The sequence below is a fragment of the Geospiza fortis genome, unplaced genomic scaffold (genome assembly GCF_000277835.1).
Source record: "Geospiza fortis unplaced genomic scaffold, GeoFor_1.0 scaffold112, whole genome shotgun sequence".
Taxonomy (NCBI): Eukaryota; Metazoa; Chordata; class Aves; order Passeriformes; family Thraupidae; genus Geospiza; species Geospiza fortis.
Genome location: NW_005054298.1, coordinates 7,952,923 through 7,971,948, shown reverse-complemented (window position 1 = coordinate 7,971,948; position 19,026 = coordinate 7,952,923). Strand labels below are relative to the sequence as shown.

Genomic DNA, 19,026 nt, shown 5'->3' with positions numbered 1-19,026 from the left:
TGCATGGGGTTAACAGAGTGCTGCAGACACCAGAACCTTTTCCTGCTGCTGAAAAGTCAGAGGAAAGGGGGGAAAGAAAAGGACTGAGCAGAAGGATTAGAAGCTGGGAGCATCTCCTTCGCCCAGGTAATTGTGGAGACACACAGGGCTCAAAGAAAAAGGGGCAGCAGGCATGGGGGGCACACATTGAATTGTTGGGGGAGGGAGCTGCTCCAGCTTTTCTAGCCAGAGGAAAAATGGGTCTCTCTGCCTCTTGTGAAAAGTGTAGCCACCATGCCTTGCTTTGCTCCTCACAGGACAGTACTCCCAGAGGAAAAGTCAAGAAAATAAGAGCAAAGCCCTCCCCATCCCACGAGCAAGGTGTCATGAGCAGTTAAACCCAGCTAGCCCTGCTCCCATGGGGCCGTGCTGAGCATGCAGAGATGCACACAGATGGGCTGGGCTGAGGCCACCAGAACCTGGTCTCCTACAGACCCTGCCAATGGCAGACACTGTGCAGCCAGGTGACAGCAGCAAAGGGGACAGGAGTGAACTGGAAGAAACAATGAAACCTCAGGAAAACAACAGAGAGAGAAAATGGCACCTTTTCTCACCAGCAGGCTGAGAAAGCAGGGTCTACCTCCTTTTGCTACAGAAGACACATGAGAAAGATCAGGACTATTTAGGTCCCAGCTTTCAATCACTCAGCTGCCAAGTGGGAGCTGGTTTTGATCATGGAGAGACTGGAAACAAGCATCTGCATGGACATCCTGGTAATCTCTGCAGCCACATACAGTATTCTCTGCCACTGACCCCCAAACTTGTCATTTAAGCCGAAAGGCACTTCTTTTCATCTGGGCCAGAAACAGCTGCCATCAGACAGAGCAGCTTGTCCAGCATTTTCGAAGGAGATCCAGCTGCAGTAACTACACAGTTCCCACCAAAAAAACTTACTGAATATTGGTGCCAGTCTCACAACAATAAACATTTTAACTTCATTAATACTTAACAACATTTCTGAACTTCTGAGTGAAACCTGGGTGCTGAAACTAGTCTGTGCACACTTGTGTCTAAATTCTGCCTAAATTTTAACATAAAAACGTCTCTGGAGTTTAAAAAAAACCAAACCCTTAAATCACTGGAAGGAACATAGGAAAGCCTTGGTACTGAGAAAAAATAATGTTTAATAGGAAAAGTTAATCTGCATATATAAAAACCAAAACACAAAATACAGCAGAATTAAATGATTATTTAAATGATTGTAATCTATAAATATATGTACATATGTGTGCATGTAAGTATTTTATATAAATATAATGTTAATGCCAGTCAACAGATAATGCATACTCAGTGAAACACAGTAAAATATAGATTCTTTTACAGACTGATTTATTGACTGTATGTAAGAAATTTTTAAAACCCCAAACACCAAGCTTATTATCATTCAAACATAAAGACTGAAGAAGAAAGAAAAATGCTAACACTTTCCACAGGAGCTAAAAATGTAAAATCAATGCAGTTTTGCAAGATGAAGAAGAATAGTGTCTGTTTGGAGATATTGTATCTTGCCATTGTATTGGGAAAGAAGGCTGTGGAAAAGGTCAGACACAAGTGCCATTGTCTCACACAACCCATGTCAGCAGAGATCTGAACAGAATGCTTTCAGATGGGAAATATTGAGGGGTTGAGGAGGGTGAAAAAACCTGTATCTAATACAGTAAATTGAAACAGGTCATATTCTCATGAAAAACAGTTTTCATCTGCCCAAAGCCGTAGTTCAAATTAAGTGAGCACAAATCCAAGTGAAGCTCTGGGTACGGATGTTTTTCAGCATCACACATTTTGCCTGGGCCAGAAGAGCTTTCAGAAGAGCTTCCAGAAGAGCTGAAAACCAGCAGGGTTAAAATCCTGGTATCTTGTGTACACTCACTCTCTTGCCAATGTACTGGCCTCATTGAAGAAGTCTAATGTTTATTGGAGCACATTAGTTCTTTTAAAAGAAGTCCTCTTCTTCTCCCTACTCCCTAACATTTTTCTCTTATTCAAAGTTGTCCATGATCTCTTTCAAGCAGGAGTCTTCCTCTAGAAAATCTTGAGAGAATCTGGGGTTAAGGATGTTGTTGTCTCTTCTGCTGAAGTGACTGCATTGGTGAGAGGCTGTGAAACTCTTTGCTCTGACCCAGGGCTGTGGTGCTCATCCATCCTTCTACTGCTCTGGTCACTCAATATCTGCTCTGTGTCCTAAAGCCTGTGGGCTCCCGTGATATTTCATACTAAAGAGAATTTTCAGACAAGAAAAGAAGAGAAATGAGGACTCACAAAGATCATCAAGTCTAACATTTGCATGAATGGCCCATACAAGGTTTAATCCCACAACCTTGGTGTTATTAACCCAAACTGAGCTAATCTCAAGCCTCTGCTTCCTCTGTGGCTCCCTTGCAGAATTCAAGGATAAATCAGGCTTTTTTTTTTTTTTTGGAACATGCCTTCCACATAATGACACACCTCTGCTGACCAGGCTCCCCTGGTGCAAAAACTCTGCTGTATTATTCATGGCACTTATGGCACTTCACACCTTTCCCCTCAGCAATGCTGCAGCAGCTGCAGGTGCTCTTGCTGTGAACCATGCAGCAGCAGCCAGGCAGGAGGACACAACCCCCTGGGCATCAGTCCCAGCTTAAACTGACTGTGAATCTTGCATGAGGCTGCAGCTGGGAGGTGCCACTGCAGCACCTGTTGACTCTACAGCAGCCTGAAGGAAGCCCAGGTAGTAGCAGCCTGTGATGCTTGCAGGCACACCTGTACTGCGGGATGAATTTGACCAGTGCAGACAAATGTCCTATGACATGACAGCAGGCCACTGGGCTGCCAAGCTCTTGCTTTGACCATTGCTTTTCACACATCCCTCCTGTGGCTCAAGGATGACTACTGGGGCTTTAGAAAGGTCTTCATGAGTGCTGATCTCTGCACTGAGGAAAATTTCTGCATTAAGACAATTTTTTTCAGCTGCAGCTACAGTTGTTTGGGTGCCTTTATACCACTTTGGCCTTCGAGACCAAGGCAGGATGTACAGAGGGGAACTTAGGTTCCAATAATGTCTGTAGCCCATAGTGCTACTGTTCAGGAATTCCATTCCCACAGGACTATGTGAAACACTTACCAAATCATCATAATCCCTCTCTGGAAAATGATCTCTGTTTCTGGAACGCATCTCGTAGGGGTTGTTGGGCTGATATCCTGGGTTTGCATGGCCAGAGGTGGTCTGGACCCTGGGGAACATGCTTGGTCTGTCATCAGAGGTGGTCCTGTCAGAATACCCTGACCTGATCAGGCTCCTCTTCTCTGGATTTTGTTTGTGCTTTGCTCTTTAGAGGAGATGAAAGAACATAGGAGATTTTAAAAGACTGTTTAGTGTGCCTCACTTATTAAGTCCACCTTACTGATTTGTCCACTCCCACCTTATTTTGAATGCTCAGCTCCATTCTGAAGCATGCAACAGATTTTTACAGCATGGGGTTTTTTTTAGCGAGTGCAAAACTCTTATTTTGAACACACAGCAAAGCAGTTTCTATTCAACTGTAAGAAATATTCTTACCTGACTGAAATAACAGAGACTGCTATCACTAAACACAGGATAATGGCTCCAAACACTGTGCCCACTATTATAAGGATGAGCTCACTGTCTGGGGGGGAAAACGGCAAAAAAGAAATGTGTCAATTGATAACTCACGGTGAATATTGAAAAATGAGGGAAGGGGAAGGGATTTATTTTCAGGCTCCTGGTGCTTACAACATTTTGTGGACGCAGAAAGATGTAAATTAAGGATCTGCATTAAAGACCATCTCTGATGGATGGCTGTTTTGACTCCAGCTCTGGGTGCTAATGCTATGCACTGAATGGTTTTACACATAGCTATAGGTGAGGGACAGGAACAACTGGGAGGATGTGGGGGTTGTTTAAGCTAGTATTGATGCTAAACTATGTAGTTAGGTGTCAAATAGGCTCTTCCCATGCCCTAGGCACATAAGACAACAGAGAAATTTCACTTTTTTTTCCCCCTAACATAGTCCTTCTATAAATGCAGAATAGTGGCACCCCTAAAGGCCACCACTTTTTTGTTATCTCAGACAGATTAAGCATTACTAGTTATTTTTCAAGACCATAATTAAAAATCAGAAATTCTTATACTTACTGTCACTGCAGTTCTCCCCAGAGTAGCCCACTGGACAGCTACAGGAGAGAAAAAGGGGAAAGAAAGAAAGAGAAGATGATCTTTAGAGTCCCATTTAATCCAAACCATTCTATGATCACAAAACAATAATATATTTCACTCCTTAATCAGCAATTTCTCCACAAAGTGTGTTCATTACAGATTTCCTCTTTAACCCTATCTTACTGTTACTTTCATTAAAGTGAAACAATCTGAGATTTTTCAGAGTGATTGGTGATCTTGGCACTTAAAGTTTCGGGTTCTCAGTCTGAAAAATGTTAAAAGGACCTAATTTTTCTAAAGAACTAAACTCTGCATCTTTGAGCCACTTAGAATTGCCATGCAATATCTTTAAACAAAAGCCTCAGTATAAGGTCTATAAGGACAGGCAACTCTACCTTCCTCTCATAGTAGTTTCTTATATTTAAAATATATCAGCTTTATGGTAAGAAATGTTCAATTCGCAGCAATAATAACTACAAAAAGAGCTGAATTAATGGATATGGGGAGTGAGTCTCTCTGTTTATCCACCAGAGCAGAGCACAACCAGTCACACTTGGCCTCACCAGCAAACACCCTTGTTCTGTTCTGATCCTGAGCTCGCAGAAATAATTTCAGAGAGGAAACCAAGCAGGAATTAAGGTCTGAAAGTTATTGGGAAACAGTCCCCTCTGATAGCAGTGCAAACATTGCAGGGACTGGAGGCATGTCTTGCTCTAATGCCTGCTGCTTACTAAACACTTCAGCAGAGCAGCTCCCATGGCTCAGCCACGCTGCCGGAGCAGTTTGTGTTGATGTGGTGAAGTACTTTGTCCTCTTCACTGACTCAGGGGTGACCTTGGGTCTCCTGCCTTTCCTCCGAGGTGTTATGAGTGCACACAAAGGACTAATGCCAAGGAGTGAAAACCCACAACTTGTGACACCCCAGCTTGTGACACCCCCTGCCCTCCCCCTTGGGCAGCTCTCTGATTCATGTAGCTGCAGCCTGTTCTGGCCTGCAGCTGGACCTGTGGCAGATGTTCTTCTCCCCTGCCTTCACCTACAGCACAGGAATTCAATAAAAAGCTGAACACTCACGGCACGCATTCTTCGTCCTCCTTTTTAAAGTTAATCATACATTTGCATTTTGGACCCTCTTCTTGTACACAGTACTTGTATTTTGCTGCAGAGCAGTTTGCACTGCAAACTGTATTTTCAGGGAGAAAAACATAAGTGAATTGCAGATAGATGATTGTTTTATTGCTCTGGAGACACACACCCACCCCTCTCCTGTGCTTTAAAGCATCCGAATGGCTTTTTTAGGACTGTACCCATGTAAAGCAAAAACTGAAATGTAAAATCGCAAAATTAGAAGTAAACAGGCTGTGTTCAAAACCATGAAGTTTGATCTCACAGCAGATGATTTGTATGGCAAACTGTATCAGTTCCAGTCAGGCATGGGACCACAAAGGCCTACACTGGATCACATCTCACTGGGATTTATTGTAGCCAGATTTCATATCTTTGTCTTGGATTTTTGAATTATTTTTTGTTTTTCTTAAAATCTTACATGTTAGACTTTTTTTTTTTACATGTGTAGTGTGAGAGTTTTAGTTTCCATAAGAAGAAAAGAAGGTATTTCTAAGAAAATTAGGTAGATCACAGGGCTTTGGAGGGTAGCTAAAATATAAACAGAGCACTCACTTAAAGACTCAAAACAAGAAAGTAAATAAAACTCTAACAACTAACAGTTCCCAAAAATGACAGAAATCATTCTTCTCACAAAAGGCCTGCCTAAATCCAGGTAATGCAAATCGAGAATCATGAACAAGAGACAGAGCCTTAACAGGTCATTGTAGTGCATCATGAGACTTCCAGTTCTGTCAGCTTCCTTCAAGTAACTTGTAGAATTTATTGCCAAAATATGTCCTAGCAGAGAAGGCTGTGAGTACAGGATTCAATTTGTTCCATCCTTTACCTGTTTAGGTTTCAGTTCTTACCAGAACTCTAACAGTGCATTTAAGGACCTGCCTACTCACTGGTTTCAGTGATGATTTTATCAGGTTTTAATAATTTCTTCTGCTGGAATACAATTATAGATTTGTTCACAGTGAAACGTGAGGATGTGTTTCTATGGCTTTCTTAACAGGATGCACATTTCCTGATTTTCAGAGGTCAGCACATTTGCCCAGCACCTTTCTCAAAAAGGACCAAGACAGGGAAGAAGCAGATCAGTCTTTCAGGGAAAGATAAAGCAGCAAGGCTCTTACCTGAACAAGAACGATCATCCCATTTTGTCTTTTCTAAATCAGGTTTGCATTTGCATTGTGGAAACTGGTCCTCTTCACACACTGTGGTCTTAAGATCACATTCATAAACATCACAATGTTTTGCCGCTTTAAAAGAGAAACAGGGAGCAAAGTTGAATACCCTTTCATAGAAAGCAGTGCCCTTGCCCAGTAAATCATAAACCAATTATTTAATAATTCTAAATAGAAAAAAATATAACTCCTTTTCTTGGGACATCAATATTGCAGACTATCAGACCAGCCATTTTTCCCTTCTTGCTCTTTAACAGTTGCAGTCCTGTTTCCATCACATCTCCTGACCTTCTGTTTCTCAGACTCCTTCAACTATCTCCAAACCTTCCTGGCTCCAATCCAAGAAAAGAGACATTCTTCCTGTAAATTCCTATTCTGAAAACTAACTTTTTGACTCACCTTAAAAAACAAAACAAAACAAAAAACCCTACAGAGAAAAACCATAACTGTTCTCCTAGTTTTTTTCCACAGCTGAGCTGTGAGACTCAGATTCCATACAGTTCTAGAGAGATATAAATGTTTATGGGCATGCAGCTCATTTCATGAGCAGCATTAGTATCCTGTTTGCTCAGTGTGTTGCTCTTCAGATCCATGTCCTTGTGGTGGGAAAGGTTTAAGACCTCAGTGCATGGCATGCTGTAGAGGGATGTGACTGCACTGGTGCCTTGGGAGCCCTCAGTGGTTTTCTATTTCCTTCTCACAGCTGAGGATACAGTCACCCTCAGACAACAAACTCAGGCTTTAAGCCATGAAACAGACTCTTCATTATTAGCTATGCCTTTTTAAAAAGCTGATTTCAAAATAGGAACTTATATTTAAAAAAAAAAGAAAAAAAAGAGAAAAATCATCCTTATTTTAATTAGAAACTCTTTCTCCCAGTATTACACCTTTAATAATGCAAGACTACTGGTTTAGATCAACAAATCCCTTAGCTCAGTAGCTAATCAGTGAGGCCTCATTTCAATTACCATGCCTTATTATGGGAGAAGTCTAAAGAGAGTTTCATCCTATTTTGCCAGTAAAATACTGGCTTTTTCTCAAAAGCATAACATATATCTGTATATATTTTATCCTGACTTTTCCCACTTCTTAACACTCAGCAGGCTAAAACCACCATGCCATTGCTTACCAGGGAAAAATATTTACCTTTTCTTCTTTACACAGGGAGTAGGAAGCCTTAACAAGACAAAAGACACTAGCACTGAATTGTTGACTCATCAAAATTACCTGAGATTGAACATTCAGCTCCTTAAAATCAACAGGGCTTATGATTTGATGGGCTCCTATGCCCACAGAAATCTTCCAACCAGGTTTTAAAAATCTCTGTTTCTGCTGATTAATTGCTTCCCTAGCAAGGAGTTACATACCCTCATAAGCCTTGACAAAGGACGTGTCATTCTTGGTTACAGCTTCTACTGCAGCGCTAACTGCAGCTGCACTTTGATTGGAGTTCTCTTTGAACAGGTTTGTCACTGTTATATTCAGTCCTGAATCAGAATTTCTGTTTTCACTTAGTGGTCTGAAAAGGACAGATAGGACCATTTTAAAGTTTCACATAATCCATATGGAGAGCAAGCTAGCAAAGCTAGCTAGATGCAAGCTAGATGCAAAGATGAGAGAAAATCTGCCAAATCTCCCTCTCTCCCCCAGAACTACCTTCTTTCTTCCCATAAAGTAGGTAGTTGCCAAGAGACCTGAAAATGAGTGTAAATCTTGCTCAGGAATACATTAACAGCCATCTTTCCAGTAGGTCCAGGTGTAAATAGGTAGCTGCTGGATTTAATCATAACAGCACTGCTCCTTTGTGTGCTTTTGATACACAACTGGCATTTTCTAGCTGGGTTAACCTCAAACCAGCTGCAGTGTGGAGAACCTCATCTCTTAGACTCTGACTTTCACTTGCTTCCATCAGCCTGTGGTGTTATCCCGGCATGATGTGGAGAACCCACCCTGAAGGGTGGTGAGGATAATTCAGGGTGTGACCACCCTGAATGCAGAAGGGGCTGTTTGCCATGTAGAGGTATCTGTGCAGGCTACACACTACCTGGGTTGGGTTCAGCTCACAGCAACCTCCCTGGTGTGAGCTGGAGAGCAGCAGTGACTTCCCTGTTCTACAGCTAAACCTCCTGCTGCCAGGATATGCACACAAATATCCTTCAGTGGCAGACTGCTGCATTCCTTGAGGTGTTACTGTGCCTCACATCACAACTGCTCTGCTGGAAGTTACTGCCCCCACAACTCTGTTAGAACAACATTGTGCTTAGCTGCTTAATCCCTGGGGTGCCCTGTGCTAGCATGTGCTAGCATGCCAGGTTTTGCTTGATAGGGGTTAGGGAACACAGAGGAGCTGGCAGAGCTCTGGGGTCAGTAACCTGTAACAGATGGGGATGGGAAAAAAGAGACATCTCACAGGGTCTGCCTAGACCAGCAAGGGACCTATGCCCACAGCTACACCACAACCCATTCAGCAGCATCTTTGCTCAACCTGCCATCAGGAGACACCAAAAAATGCACAATGAAATACATTTGCTATGCCTTCTGTAACGAAGGTTTTTAAATTAAGCTGGGACTCCAAGCTGGGTGGCACTCCCAATGGTCACAGGAACTCAGAGTTAACTGTTAGAATTTCAGACATGTCAGATACCACAGGGACTGCAAGCTACAGCACAGTGCTGCATCCTACATGGTGCTAGAAGCAGCACATACAGTGTGGGGCTGCCTCAGCCTGCCCAATTCACAGAAACACTGGGGTAAAAATGGGGCCAGCATCCCTCCTTTATGGGGAAGCATTCTGAGCTGAACTCATCCCATATCTTTTAATAAACCGAGAACTTCATGGGAAACATTAAAAAGAGGTATGTGGAAGCATATACTGTGCAAAAAATAAACAGGCAAACTTACTGAATTTTCATGATGACAGTTTCTTCATAGCCTGGTAGATCTTTGAAGGCCTTCTTAAACTACAAAAGAGAAAGAAAATTGAGTTCAAGGCAAGTAGAAACATAGACCAAAATCACATGAACCACTGAGGCTTCAGCAGTAAAGTTTTTATACAGAATATGCTACTACAGGCACAAATAGAGGAAGGTGATGTGTTAAATCCACCAGGCAAGCCATTGCAGAAGAGGAGCAGTGGGGTGGTGCTGTAGAATATGGATGGGAGGGCAGTGGAGGGATGGAGAATGAATTTCAGGCTGGGTTAGCTGGCTGACAGTTACAGATACCCCTTTGCAAGCTCATTGCTTAGGAGGGTGTCTCCACAGCACCAATCTGAGTACAAGTAGGGGCAAGAGGGAGAAGTTGACCTCCTCACAGATGGCACATGTCCCTGAGAGGCAGTGAAGTGAGATCATCAGGGTCAATCTTGTGGGAGGAAGCACTCATGAAAGCATTGGGAGCTCAACAGAATCAGAAGAAACATCACTGCTTTCCCTCATCCCATGTGAAGCAGGGAACAACCAGTGGAGGCAGCTGCCTTCAACTGCCACAAAAGCAGGAGGCACCATGAGAAGAGGATAAGATGTCTAAATCAACTGGAATGAAAGATTAACTCTCTCTCCTTCTTTGTAATAAAATTCAAATTATTTTCTATGCTATTTTCACTTTTGCATTCTATTATGTATTTATTTTAGTCAACACATGATGCACTTCTGTAGCCATATCATGAAAAAAATGCTGGACAAAAAAATTGAGAAATTTTTTTAACATTCTGGAGGAACAACTTTTGGTCACTTTCAGAGACAACATTCATAGTAAGCAATATAATAATATGCAGAAATTGATAACCATTTTTGATCATTCCTGATTAACATTGTGAATATTTTTTAATCAGATGTCTGGTAGAGTTGCATATATATTTTTCCTTACTGCCAGAAAGAGAAATAAGCAAATCCACTTATTTCAACATGGCAGTATAAATTAAACTGATCATATTATTTCTCCAGGAAATCTATTCCAGATTTTATGTATAATCATAGAATTATAAAAAATGTGCAGTATCCATTTCACTAAAAACACTAAAATACCAATACTGGCAGACTTATGGAAGAGGGTTGTTATTCAGTATTTAGACACAGCTGGACAGCCATTTGGAAAAGTTTGTGCTGTGTGGAGCCAATAATTTGCTTTTAAAAAAAATTAAAGCTGTTCATTTTTACTCATACCACTGAGTATTATTGAGCCTTCAGCAAACAGCAGAGATCAGAAACTCAATAGGCTGGAAAACTTCACTCAGCCCCATTGTTTCTGGAGAAGGAATGGTCAAAGATGCAGAGAAATTTATGTGAGAACTCTCCAGAACAGAAGTGGTACTAAAAATGCAGATATTACTTCAGGGATTCCCTTCACTTCAGCAAGAGCCATGCATGTGCTCATCTGAGGGCAAAGTCCTTTATAGATAAGTCTAAACTAATGTGAAGCATTCTTTGAAAGAAGCAGATTTCTTGTAGAGAAGAGCTTTTCTAGGCCCCACATTAAAGAGAGTGTCCTTTCTGTCTGCATGACATCCAGTATAGCTTTAAATATATGGGGGGAAAAACCATTGTCACTCACAAATGCTGACACATTGTTGGACAGTTCTTGATACTCTGTGGAATTCACAATTTCAAGATTTTTGCTGTAAGGCATGTTCACTGCAATGGTGGCTGGGAATACTTCCCCTGGAATGAGAACAGAGAGTGTAAATTAGAAAGCATTCAAAAAAGCCCAGCTTCACCTTGGAGTTCTCCAGCTTTTAGGGATGGGAAATACAATGCAGAAAATAAATTAGTGCTATTTGTCATATACAGCAGGGATTGGCAGAGGACAAATCAACTCAGTCACAATGGGGGATGTACTTTGGCTGCCAGGGAAGAAGGCAGGATTCCTGGGTCCAAACAATCTGTCCTATTTATGAAACTGAGTAACATTAAACTGTCAGCATGGCCTGAAGCTACAAGACTTTTTGGAAGGTGTTACAAAATTTGGTGAGAAAAAATGTATATCAAGTACTCCAAATTTGCAGCTATTAAGCAGCTAATGTGGTTCACTATGGTTTACAGAGAAAGTAATTCAGAATCAACCTGCTTCTTAAGCCTCACAAATAAATTTGAGAATCCTGCTTGCTGATCCTTAAATAAGAAGCCCTATTTTTTCACATTCTTAGCCTTCAGAAGCATTTCAGAGATGCATTTCCACAGGACTCTGATGAGTGTTTGGCAATGGGGAAAATCAATCTGGTTGTTCACAAGTCTTCATAAGTTTGGTCCTTTTAAAATTATTGCCATTAATATCAATGTCAGGTTTACACTTGTATATTTTTCCTGCTTTTCACTCATTTTAATCTCCTGTGCCCCTGACAGAGAATTCACCTTCTTTTTCTAGAACATTAACCTCCTTGGCTGTCACTGTTTTGCAAGATTGCAATCTAGGTCATTGTAGGAGTGGCTGCCTGCAAAGCAAGAAATCACTCAGCAGTCACTTTCCCAGACTGATTCTGTTTTCAATTATAACATGACAACAAGCTATATGGGAAGCAAAATCCACCTGAGCAGGTAATTAAAAGCATTGATGCCCTTCTGCAACTCACCTTTGTAACAATTCTTGTTGCTGTAGTAGTATCCATATTTGCACACACAGGTATAATTGCTTTGTAAGGAAATACATGTAGCTGAACTTCTTCCACAAGGATCTCCATGGCAAAAGTCCACTAATACCAAGATGAAAGATATTGACATTAGGGTTTCTGTGAATTTCTGCAATAGCCAGTTCATACATAAAATCATTCATATATTGAGTAGATCATATATACTTCTAGTAAGGGAATCTACCAGATATGTTTTAGAGAGTATAGATGCAATTGCAGAGCATACATCTATATATCTGGCTTGTTTAATGTATAGTAACTGTTTTCCCTGCACAATCCAGCAGGATATCACAGTGAGGACACAGAGTATGGCTGAAATTCATTATCTGTCATACTGAGCATTCACAGTTCAACTCTACTTAATACAACTAAAAGCAAATCAAAGAAAGAAGGCTTGCCAAAAGCAGTGACTGTTAGAAAAAACCAGACTGCAATAGCCTGTGTGTCTTTAATAGTGGACTGGTACATACTTGCCTTATTATGACAGTGTCATAGCACAGTCCTTTACTGCAGACACATCAATAAAATGAGGAGTCCAAAGTGAATCATAATATATTTTCTCAGAGTAATTATATATATATATTCTGTAAGGTTTTAGAGTATGTATTTTATATATATACATAATTTAAGTGGTTAATAAGTAATTAAAATTTATATTTCTATACATCTTATATATAGGATGGAAGTTACAGTTCTCTTTCAAGATATCAAATTCTGTTTTTCACCCTGCCTTGGTTTTTACACTTCACATAAGTACAGTCCATAAGTACAGTCTCATGGATGAGACATTTTCTGCGAAATGGGGAAAAAAATAGGAATTCTCATTCATACCCCAAAAAAATAAAAAGGTAAAACACTCAATGAATTTTCATTTCCTATAAGGTTCATATCCAACTATTTTTTCCAGAGAACCTAGTGAAACCAGTTTTTTTTTTCCTGATGAAAAAGATCCGAAGCACAAAGCTACAACAATTGTGAACTCCTCCAAACACATTCCACTTGCAGCAAGGCCCCTCGGGGAAGAGTGGCAAGGAGATACAGCATTAAATGAGGACACTTTACCCACACTGGAAGGCCCTACTGTGGAAAGCTCCAGGACAGACAGATGCCCTGTCCCCCGGACACGGTTCTTGGCCCCAGCCCCACTCCAGGCTCTGCCCCAGCTCCCTCCCTGCCTGTGCTCCAGCAGCCTCAGGCACAGCTCCCTGCAGGGCCAGGTCACCTCTTTGCAGGGATTCTCTTGTATCCCTGCCTGCTGAAAGAGGCAAAGGCAAAGAGCACGAAAAAAGCAGCCTCATCCAATCTTCCCCAACACATTCTCCCTGCAGCAAAGGCCAGCAGGGAGCTTTGTCTCTTCTGGAAGAGGAATATGGGAAACCCAAGGCAGAGGAATTCCTTCCTGTCTGAGGGGGCTACAGAGCTCTCTGGGATTTGGTCACTCCGAGCTGTCCCTAGAAAATGCTGCATGGGCATTTTTGCCTTTTACCTGTAGGTGCTGAAGTTGGCATCTCTGTTGTTGGATCTGTTCCATTTACAGTACTGTTATCTGAAGAAAGGAAGAGAAGAGACGTGGCAGCACAACCAAGCACTGTGTGTTCAAAAAGCATCAAGCTGGGAGTGGAGGACGACAGGCACGGCCTACTCCGTGCTTCCGGCCATGGCCCCTGGCCTCTCCCTGCTGGGCTTTGCCCCAGATCCCTCCCTGCCCATGCTCCAACAGCCTCAGGAACAACTCCCCGCAGGGCCTGCTAACAGGCTGGCCCTGGGCTTCCCTTTGCATGGATCACCCTGTACCCAGGCCTGGTGCAAGAGGCAAAGGCAGCAAGCATGAAAAGAGCAGCCTGCTCTAAGATTCCCCAACACATTTCCTTTGCAACAAAGACCAGCAGGGAAAGATGGAAGAGCAGAAGTTTTTTAAGATCATGGCCTGGGTAACTTTGTCTCCCATGGGAGAAGAACTCAGAGAAACCCAGGCAGGGGAACTCCTCCCTGCTTGGGTGTCTCCAGTGATCCCTGGAACCTGGTTACTGCAATCTGTCCCCAGAAGGGGAAGCCGGAAAGCTTTTCTCCTCACCTGAAGGTTGTGAGGTTGGCACCACAGTTGGATTAGGATCGGTTCCATTATCAGTACTGTTTCCTGGAAAAGGGAAGAGAAGAGACATGGCAGCACTGCCAAGCACTGACTGCTCAAAAAGCCTTGGGCAATTCTGTGTTTTTTCCCTCATAGTCCTTCTTTCCCACCGTGCTCTTGGACTCCTCCTTACCACACCTGCACTCCCCAGTGGTGGCATGTGGCACAGGCTCATGTGGATGGAAGCCAGAGTCCCAAAGTCTTTCCCAATACTGGGCCATCAGGATGGGGAGGTGATGTTGTGGATGCTGAGCATATCCTGCCCCAGCATCAAGCTGGGAATGGAGGATGACAGGTACAGTCTGCCCCATGGTGCACAGCCATGGCCCCTCGCCTATCCCTGCTGGACTGTGCCCCACATCTCTCCCTGCCCATGCTCCAACAGCCTCAGGAACAACTCCCTGCAGGGCCTTGGGCACCCCTATGCATGGAACCCCTTGTACCCCGCAATCCACCCACCGGCACAGGAGGCAAATGCACCAAGCATGGAATGAGCAGCCTCCTCAAATGCCCCACCACACATTCCCCTTGCAGAATGACCAGCAGGGAAAGATGGAAGAGCAGATATTTTTCAAGATCATGGTCTGGGTAACTTTGTCTCCCATGAGAGAAGAACTCAGAGAAACCCAGGCAGGTGAACTTCTCCCTCCGTGGGCATCTGTAGTGCTCCCTGGAACCTGGTTACTGCAAGCTGTCCCCAGAAGGGGAAGCCTGAAGGCTTTTCTCCTCACCTGAAGGTCCTGGGGGTGGCCCCACTGGTGGGTTAGGATCTGTTCCATTAACAGTTTCGTTTCCTGGAAAAGGGAAGAGAAGAGACATGGCAGCACTGCCTAGTGTTGATGGCTCAAAAAGCCTTGGGCAATTCTGTGTTCTTGCTCTCATAGTCCTTCTCTCAAACCCTGCTCTTGGACTCCTCCTTAGCACATGTGCACTCCCCCATGGTGGCCTTTGGCACAGGCTAATGTGGATGGAAGCCAGAACCGGAAAGTCTTTCACAATGCTGGGCCATCAGGATGGGGAGGTAATTCTGGAGATGCTGAGCACATCCCACACCAGCGTCAAGCTGGGAGTGGAGGATGACAGGCACAGTCTGTCCCGTGGTGCCCAGCCATGGCCCCTCTGGCCTTTCCCTGCTAGGCTTTGCCCCAGATCCCTCCTTGCCCATGCTCCAAGGGCCTCAGGAACAACTCCCTGCAGGGCCTTGGGCACCCCTTTGCATGGAACCCCTTGTACCCCACAATCCACCCACCGGCACAGGAGGCAAAGGCACCAAGCATGGAATGAGCAGCCTGCCCTAATCTTCCCCAACACATTTGCTTTAAAAAAAGAAGAGCAGCAAAAGATGGAAGAGTGGGGGATTTTTCAAGGTCATGGTCTGCGTGGCTTTTTCACCCATGGGAAAAGAACTCCTCTCTGCTTGGTATTTGCAGTGCTCCCTGGAACCTGGTTACTGCAAGCTGTCCCCAGAAGGGGAAGCCTGAAAGCTTTTCTCCTCACCTGAAGGTCCTGAGGGTGGCCCCACTGGTGGGTTAGGATCTGTTCCATTAACAGTTTCGTTTCCTGGGAAAGGGAAGAGAAGAGACATGGCAGCACTGCCGAGCATTGACTGCTCCAAAAGCCTTGGGCAATTCTGTCTACTTGCTCTCATAATCCTTCTCTCCCACCATGCTCTTGAACTCCTCCTTACCAGTAGCAGGTCTGTACCCTCCCTGCCTTTCTCCTCCAGGTGACAAATGCTGAGTTGGAGGCTCCTGCAGCAGCACTGGCTCTCAGAGCAGGTTCTGAGGCATCCCAGGCATGAGCACACAGTCTCTGCACTCAGCACTGCCAGAGCATCCCTTAAACTCCATCTGTACACTTCCAGAGCACTGGAAGTGTGACTGCCTTTGCTAACACACACTCCAGTGCTGTAACATATTCTGACAGCAGGACTATTTCTATTCCAGGCATGGTTCTTCTGCTACATCCTCATCACCAGTGTCTACATCCTCATCACCAGTGTCTCGGCCCATCAGCCTGCGCACAGCCTGCATATCTGCACTCCCCCATGGCGGCCTTTGGCACAGGCTCATGTGGATGGAAGCCAGAGTCCCAAAGTCTTTCCCAATGCTGGGCCATCATGATGGGGACGTAATTCTGGGGATGCTGAGCACATCCCGCCCCAGCATCAAGCTGAGAGTGGAGGCCGACTGGCACATTCTGTCCTGTGGTGCACAGCCATGGCCCCTGGCCTTTCCCTGCTGGGCTTTCCCCCACATCCTTCCCTGCCCATGCTCCAACAGCCTCAGGAACAACTCCCTGCAGGGCCTTGGGCACCCCTGTGCATGGAACCCCTTGGACCCCACAATCCACCCACCGGCACAGGAGGCAAAGGCACCAAGCATGGAATGAGCAGCCTCCTCAAATGCCCCACCACACATTCCCCTTGCAGAATGACCAGCAGGGAAAGATGGAAGAGTAGAAGTTTGTTCAAGATCATGGTCTGGGTAACTTTATCTCCCATGAGAGAAGAACTCAGAGAAACCCAGGCAGGGGAACTCCTCTCTGCTTGGTATTTGCAGTGACCGCGGGAACCTGGTTACTGCAATCTGTCCGCAGAAGGGGAGACCTGAAAGCTTTTCTCCTTACCTGAAGGTCCTGAGGGTGGCCCCACTGGTGGGTTAGGATCTGTTCCACCATCCGTATCATTTCCTGGGAAAGGGAAGAGAAGAGACATGGCAGCACTGCCGAGCATTGACTGCTCCAAAAGCCTTGGGCAATTCTGTCTACTTGCTCTCATAATCCTTCTCTCCCACCATGCTCTTGAACTCCTCCTTACCAGTAGCAGGTCTGTACCCTCCCTGCCTTTCTCCTCCAGGTGACAAAGGCTGAGTTGGAGGCCCCTGCAGCAGCACTGGCTCTCAGAACAGGCTCTGAGGCATCCCAGGCATGAGCACACAGCCTCTGCACTCAGCACTGCCAGACATCCTTTAAAACTCCATCTGTACACTTCCAGAGCACTGGAGGTGTGACTGCCTTTGCTAACACACACTCCAGTGCTGTAACAGATTCCCCTGGACATTGACAGCAATGTCCAATGTCAAATATTTCTATTCCAGGCATGGTTCTTCTGCTACATCCTCATCACCAGTGTCTCGGCCCATCAGCCTGCGCACAGCCTGCATATCTGCACTCCCCCATGGCGGCCTTTGGCACAGGCTCATGTGGATGGAAGCCAGAGCCCCAAAGTCTTTCCCAATGCTGGGCCATTAGGATGTGGTAGTGATGATCTGCATGCTGAGCACATCCCGCCCCAGCATCAAGCTGAGAGTGGAGGCCGACTGGCACATTCTGTCCTGTGGTGCACAGCCATGGCCCCTGGCCTTTCCCTGCTGGGCTTTCCCCCACATCCTTCCCTGCCCATGCTCCAACAGCCTCAGGAACAACTCCCTGCAGGGCCTTGGGCACCCCTGTGCATGGAACCCCTTGGACCCCACAATCCACCCACCGGCACAGGAGGCAAAGGCACCAAGCATGGAATGAGCAGCCTCCTCAAATGCCCCACCACACATTCCCCTTGCAGAATGACCAGCAGGGAAAGATGGAAGAGTAGAAGTTTGTTCAAGATCATGGTCTGGGTAACTTTATCTCCCATGAGAGAAGAACTCAGAGAAACCCAGGCAGGGGAACTCCTCTCTGCTTGGTATTTGCAGTGACCGCGGGAACCTGGTTACTGCAATCTGTCCGCAGAAGGGGAGACCTGAAAGCTTTTCTCCTTACCTGAAGGTCCTGAGGGTGGCCCCACTGGTGGGTTAGGATCTGTTCCACCATCCGTATCATTTCCTGGGAAAGGGAAGAGAAGAGACATGGCAGCACTGCCGAGCATTGACTGCTCCAAAAGCCTTGGGCAATTCTGTCTACTTGCTCTCATAATCCTTCTCTCCCAGCATGCTCTTGAACTCCTCCTTACCAGTAGCAGGTCTGTACCCTCCCTGCCTTTCTCCTCCAGGTGACAAAGGCTGAGTTGGAGGCTCCTGCAGCAGCACTGGCTCTCAGAGCAGGCTCTGAGGCATCCCAGGCATGAGCACACAGCCTCTGCACTCAGCACTGCCAGAGCATCCTTTAAACTCCATCTGTACACTTCCAGAGCACTGTAAGGGTGACTGCCTTTGCTAACACACACTCCTGTGCTGTAACAGAATCTGACAGTAGGAGTATTTCTATTCCTGAATGCTGAATCTTCTACATCCTCATCACCAGAGTATCGGCCCATCAGCGTGGCAACAGTCTCCACATCTGCACTCCCTCATGGTGGGCTTTGGCTCTGGCTCATATGGATGGAAGCCAGAGGCACAAAGTCTTTCCCAGTGCTGGGCCATCAGGATGTGGTGGTGATGTCGTGCATGCTGATCACATCCCACCCCTGCATCAGGCTTGGAATGGAGGATGACCGGCACAGTCTGCCCTGTGTTGGCCAGCCATGGCCCCTTGCCTTTCCCTGCTGGGCTTTGCCCCACATCCCTCCCTGCCCATGCTCCAACAGCCTCAGGAACAACTCCCTGCGGGGCCTTGGGCACCCCTGTGCATGGAACCCCTTGTACCCCGCAATCCACCCACCGGCATAGGACGCAAATGCACCAAGCATGGAATGATCAGATACCTCAAATGTCCCACCACACATTCCCCTTGCAGAATGACCAGCAGGGAAAGATGGAAGAGCAGATGTTTTTCAAGATCATGGTCTGGGTAACTTTGTCTCCCATGGGAGAAGAACTCAGAGAAACCCAGGCAGGGGAACTCCTC

The 19,026-nt window shown here is 45.2% G+C and overlaps 1 protein-coding gene across 1 annotated transcript in view; it reads right to left on the bottom strand.

The window, feature by feature from the left end:
* Positions 1-1,273: 1,273 nt before the first annotated feature.
* The window catches only part of MUC13 (mucin 13, cell surface associated), a 23,021-nt gene continuing 5,268 nt past the window's right edge, over positions 1,274-19,026 (bottom strand). The window contains exons 5-20 of the mRNA XM_031057628.1: positions 18,004-18,066; positions 16,873-16,935; positions 15,742-15,804; positions 14,976-15,038; positions 14,188-14,250; positions 13,600-13,659; positions 12,057-12,176; positions 11,042-11,148; positions 9,392-9,450; positions 7,858-8,009; positions 6,440-6,565; positions 5,268-5,376; positions 4,173-4,210; positions 3,575-3,662; positions 3,140-3,344; positions 1,274-2,252 (exon numbers count right to left, since the gene is read on the bottom strand). Of these exons, the coding sequence (XP_030913488.1) occupies positions 2,202-2,252; positions 3,140-3,344; positions 3,575-3,662; positions 4,173-4,210; positions 5,268-5,376; positions 6,440-6,565; positions 7,858-8,009; positions 9,392-9,450; positions 11,042-11,148; positions 12,057-12,176; positions 13,600-13,659; positions 14,188-14,250; positions 14,976-15,038; positions 15,742-15,804; positions 16,873-16,935; positions 18,004-18,066 (1,430 nt within the window). The 3' untranslated portion in view covers positions 1,274-2,201. The remainder of the gene's footprint in view (positions 2,253-3,139; positions 3,345-3,574; positions 3,663-4,172; positions 4,211-5,267; positions 5,377-6,439; positions 6,566-7,857; positions 8,010-9,391; positions 9,451-11,041; positions 11,149-12,056; positions 12,177-13,599; positions 13,660-14,187; positions 14,251-14,975; positions 15,039-15,741; positions 15,805-16,872; positions 16,936-18,003; positions 18,067-19,026) is intronic.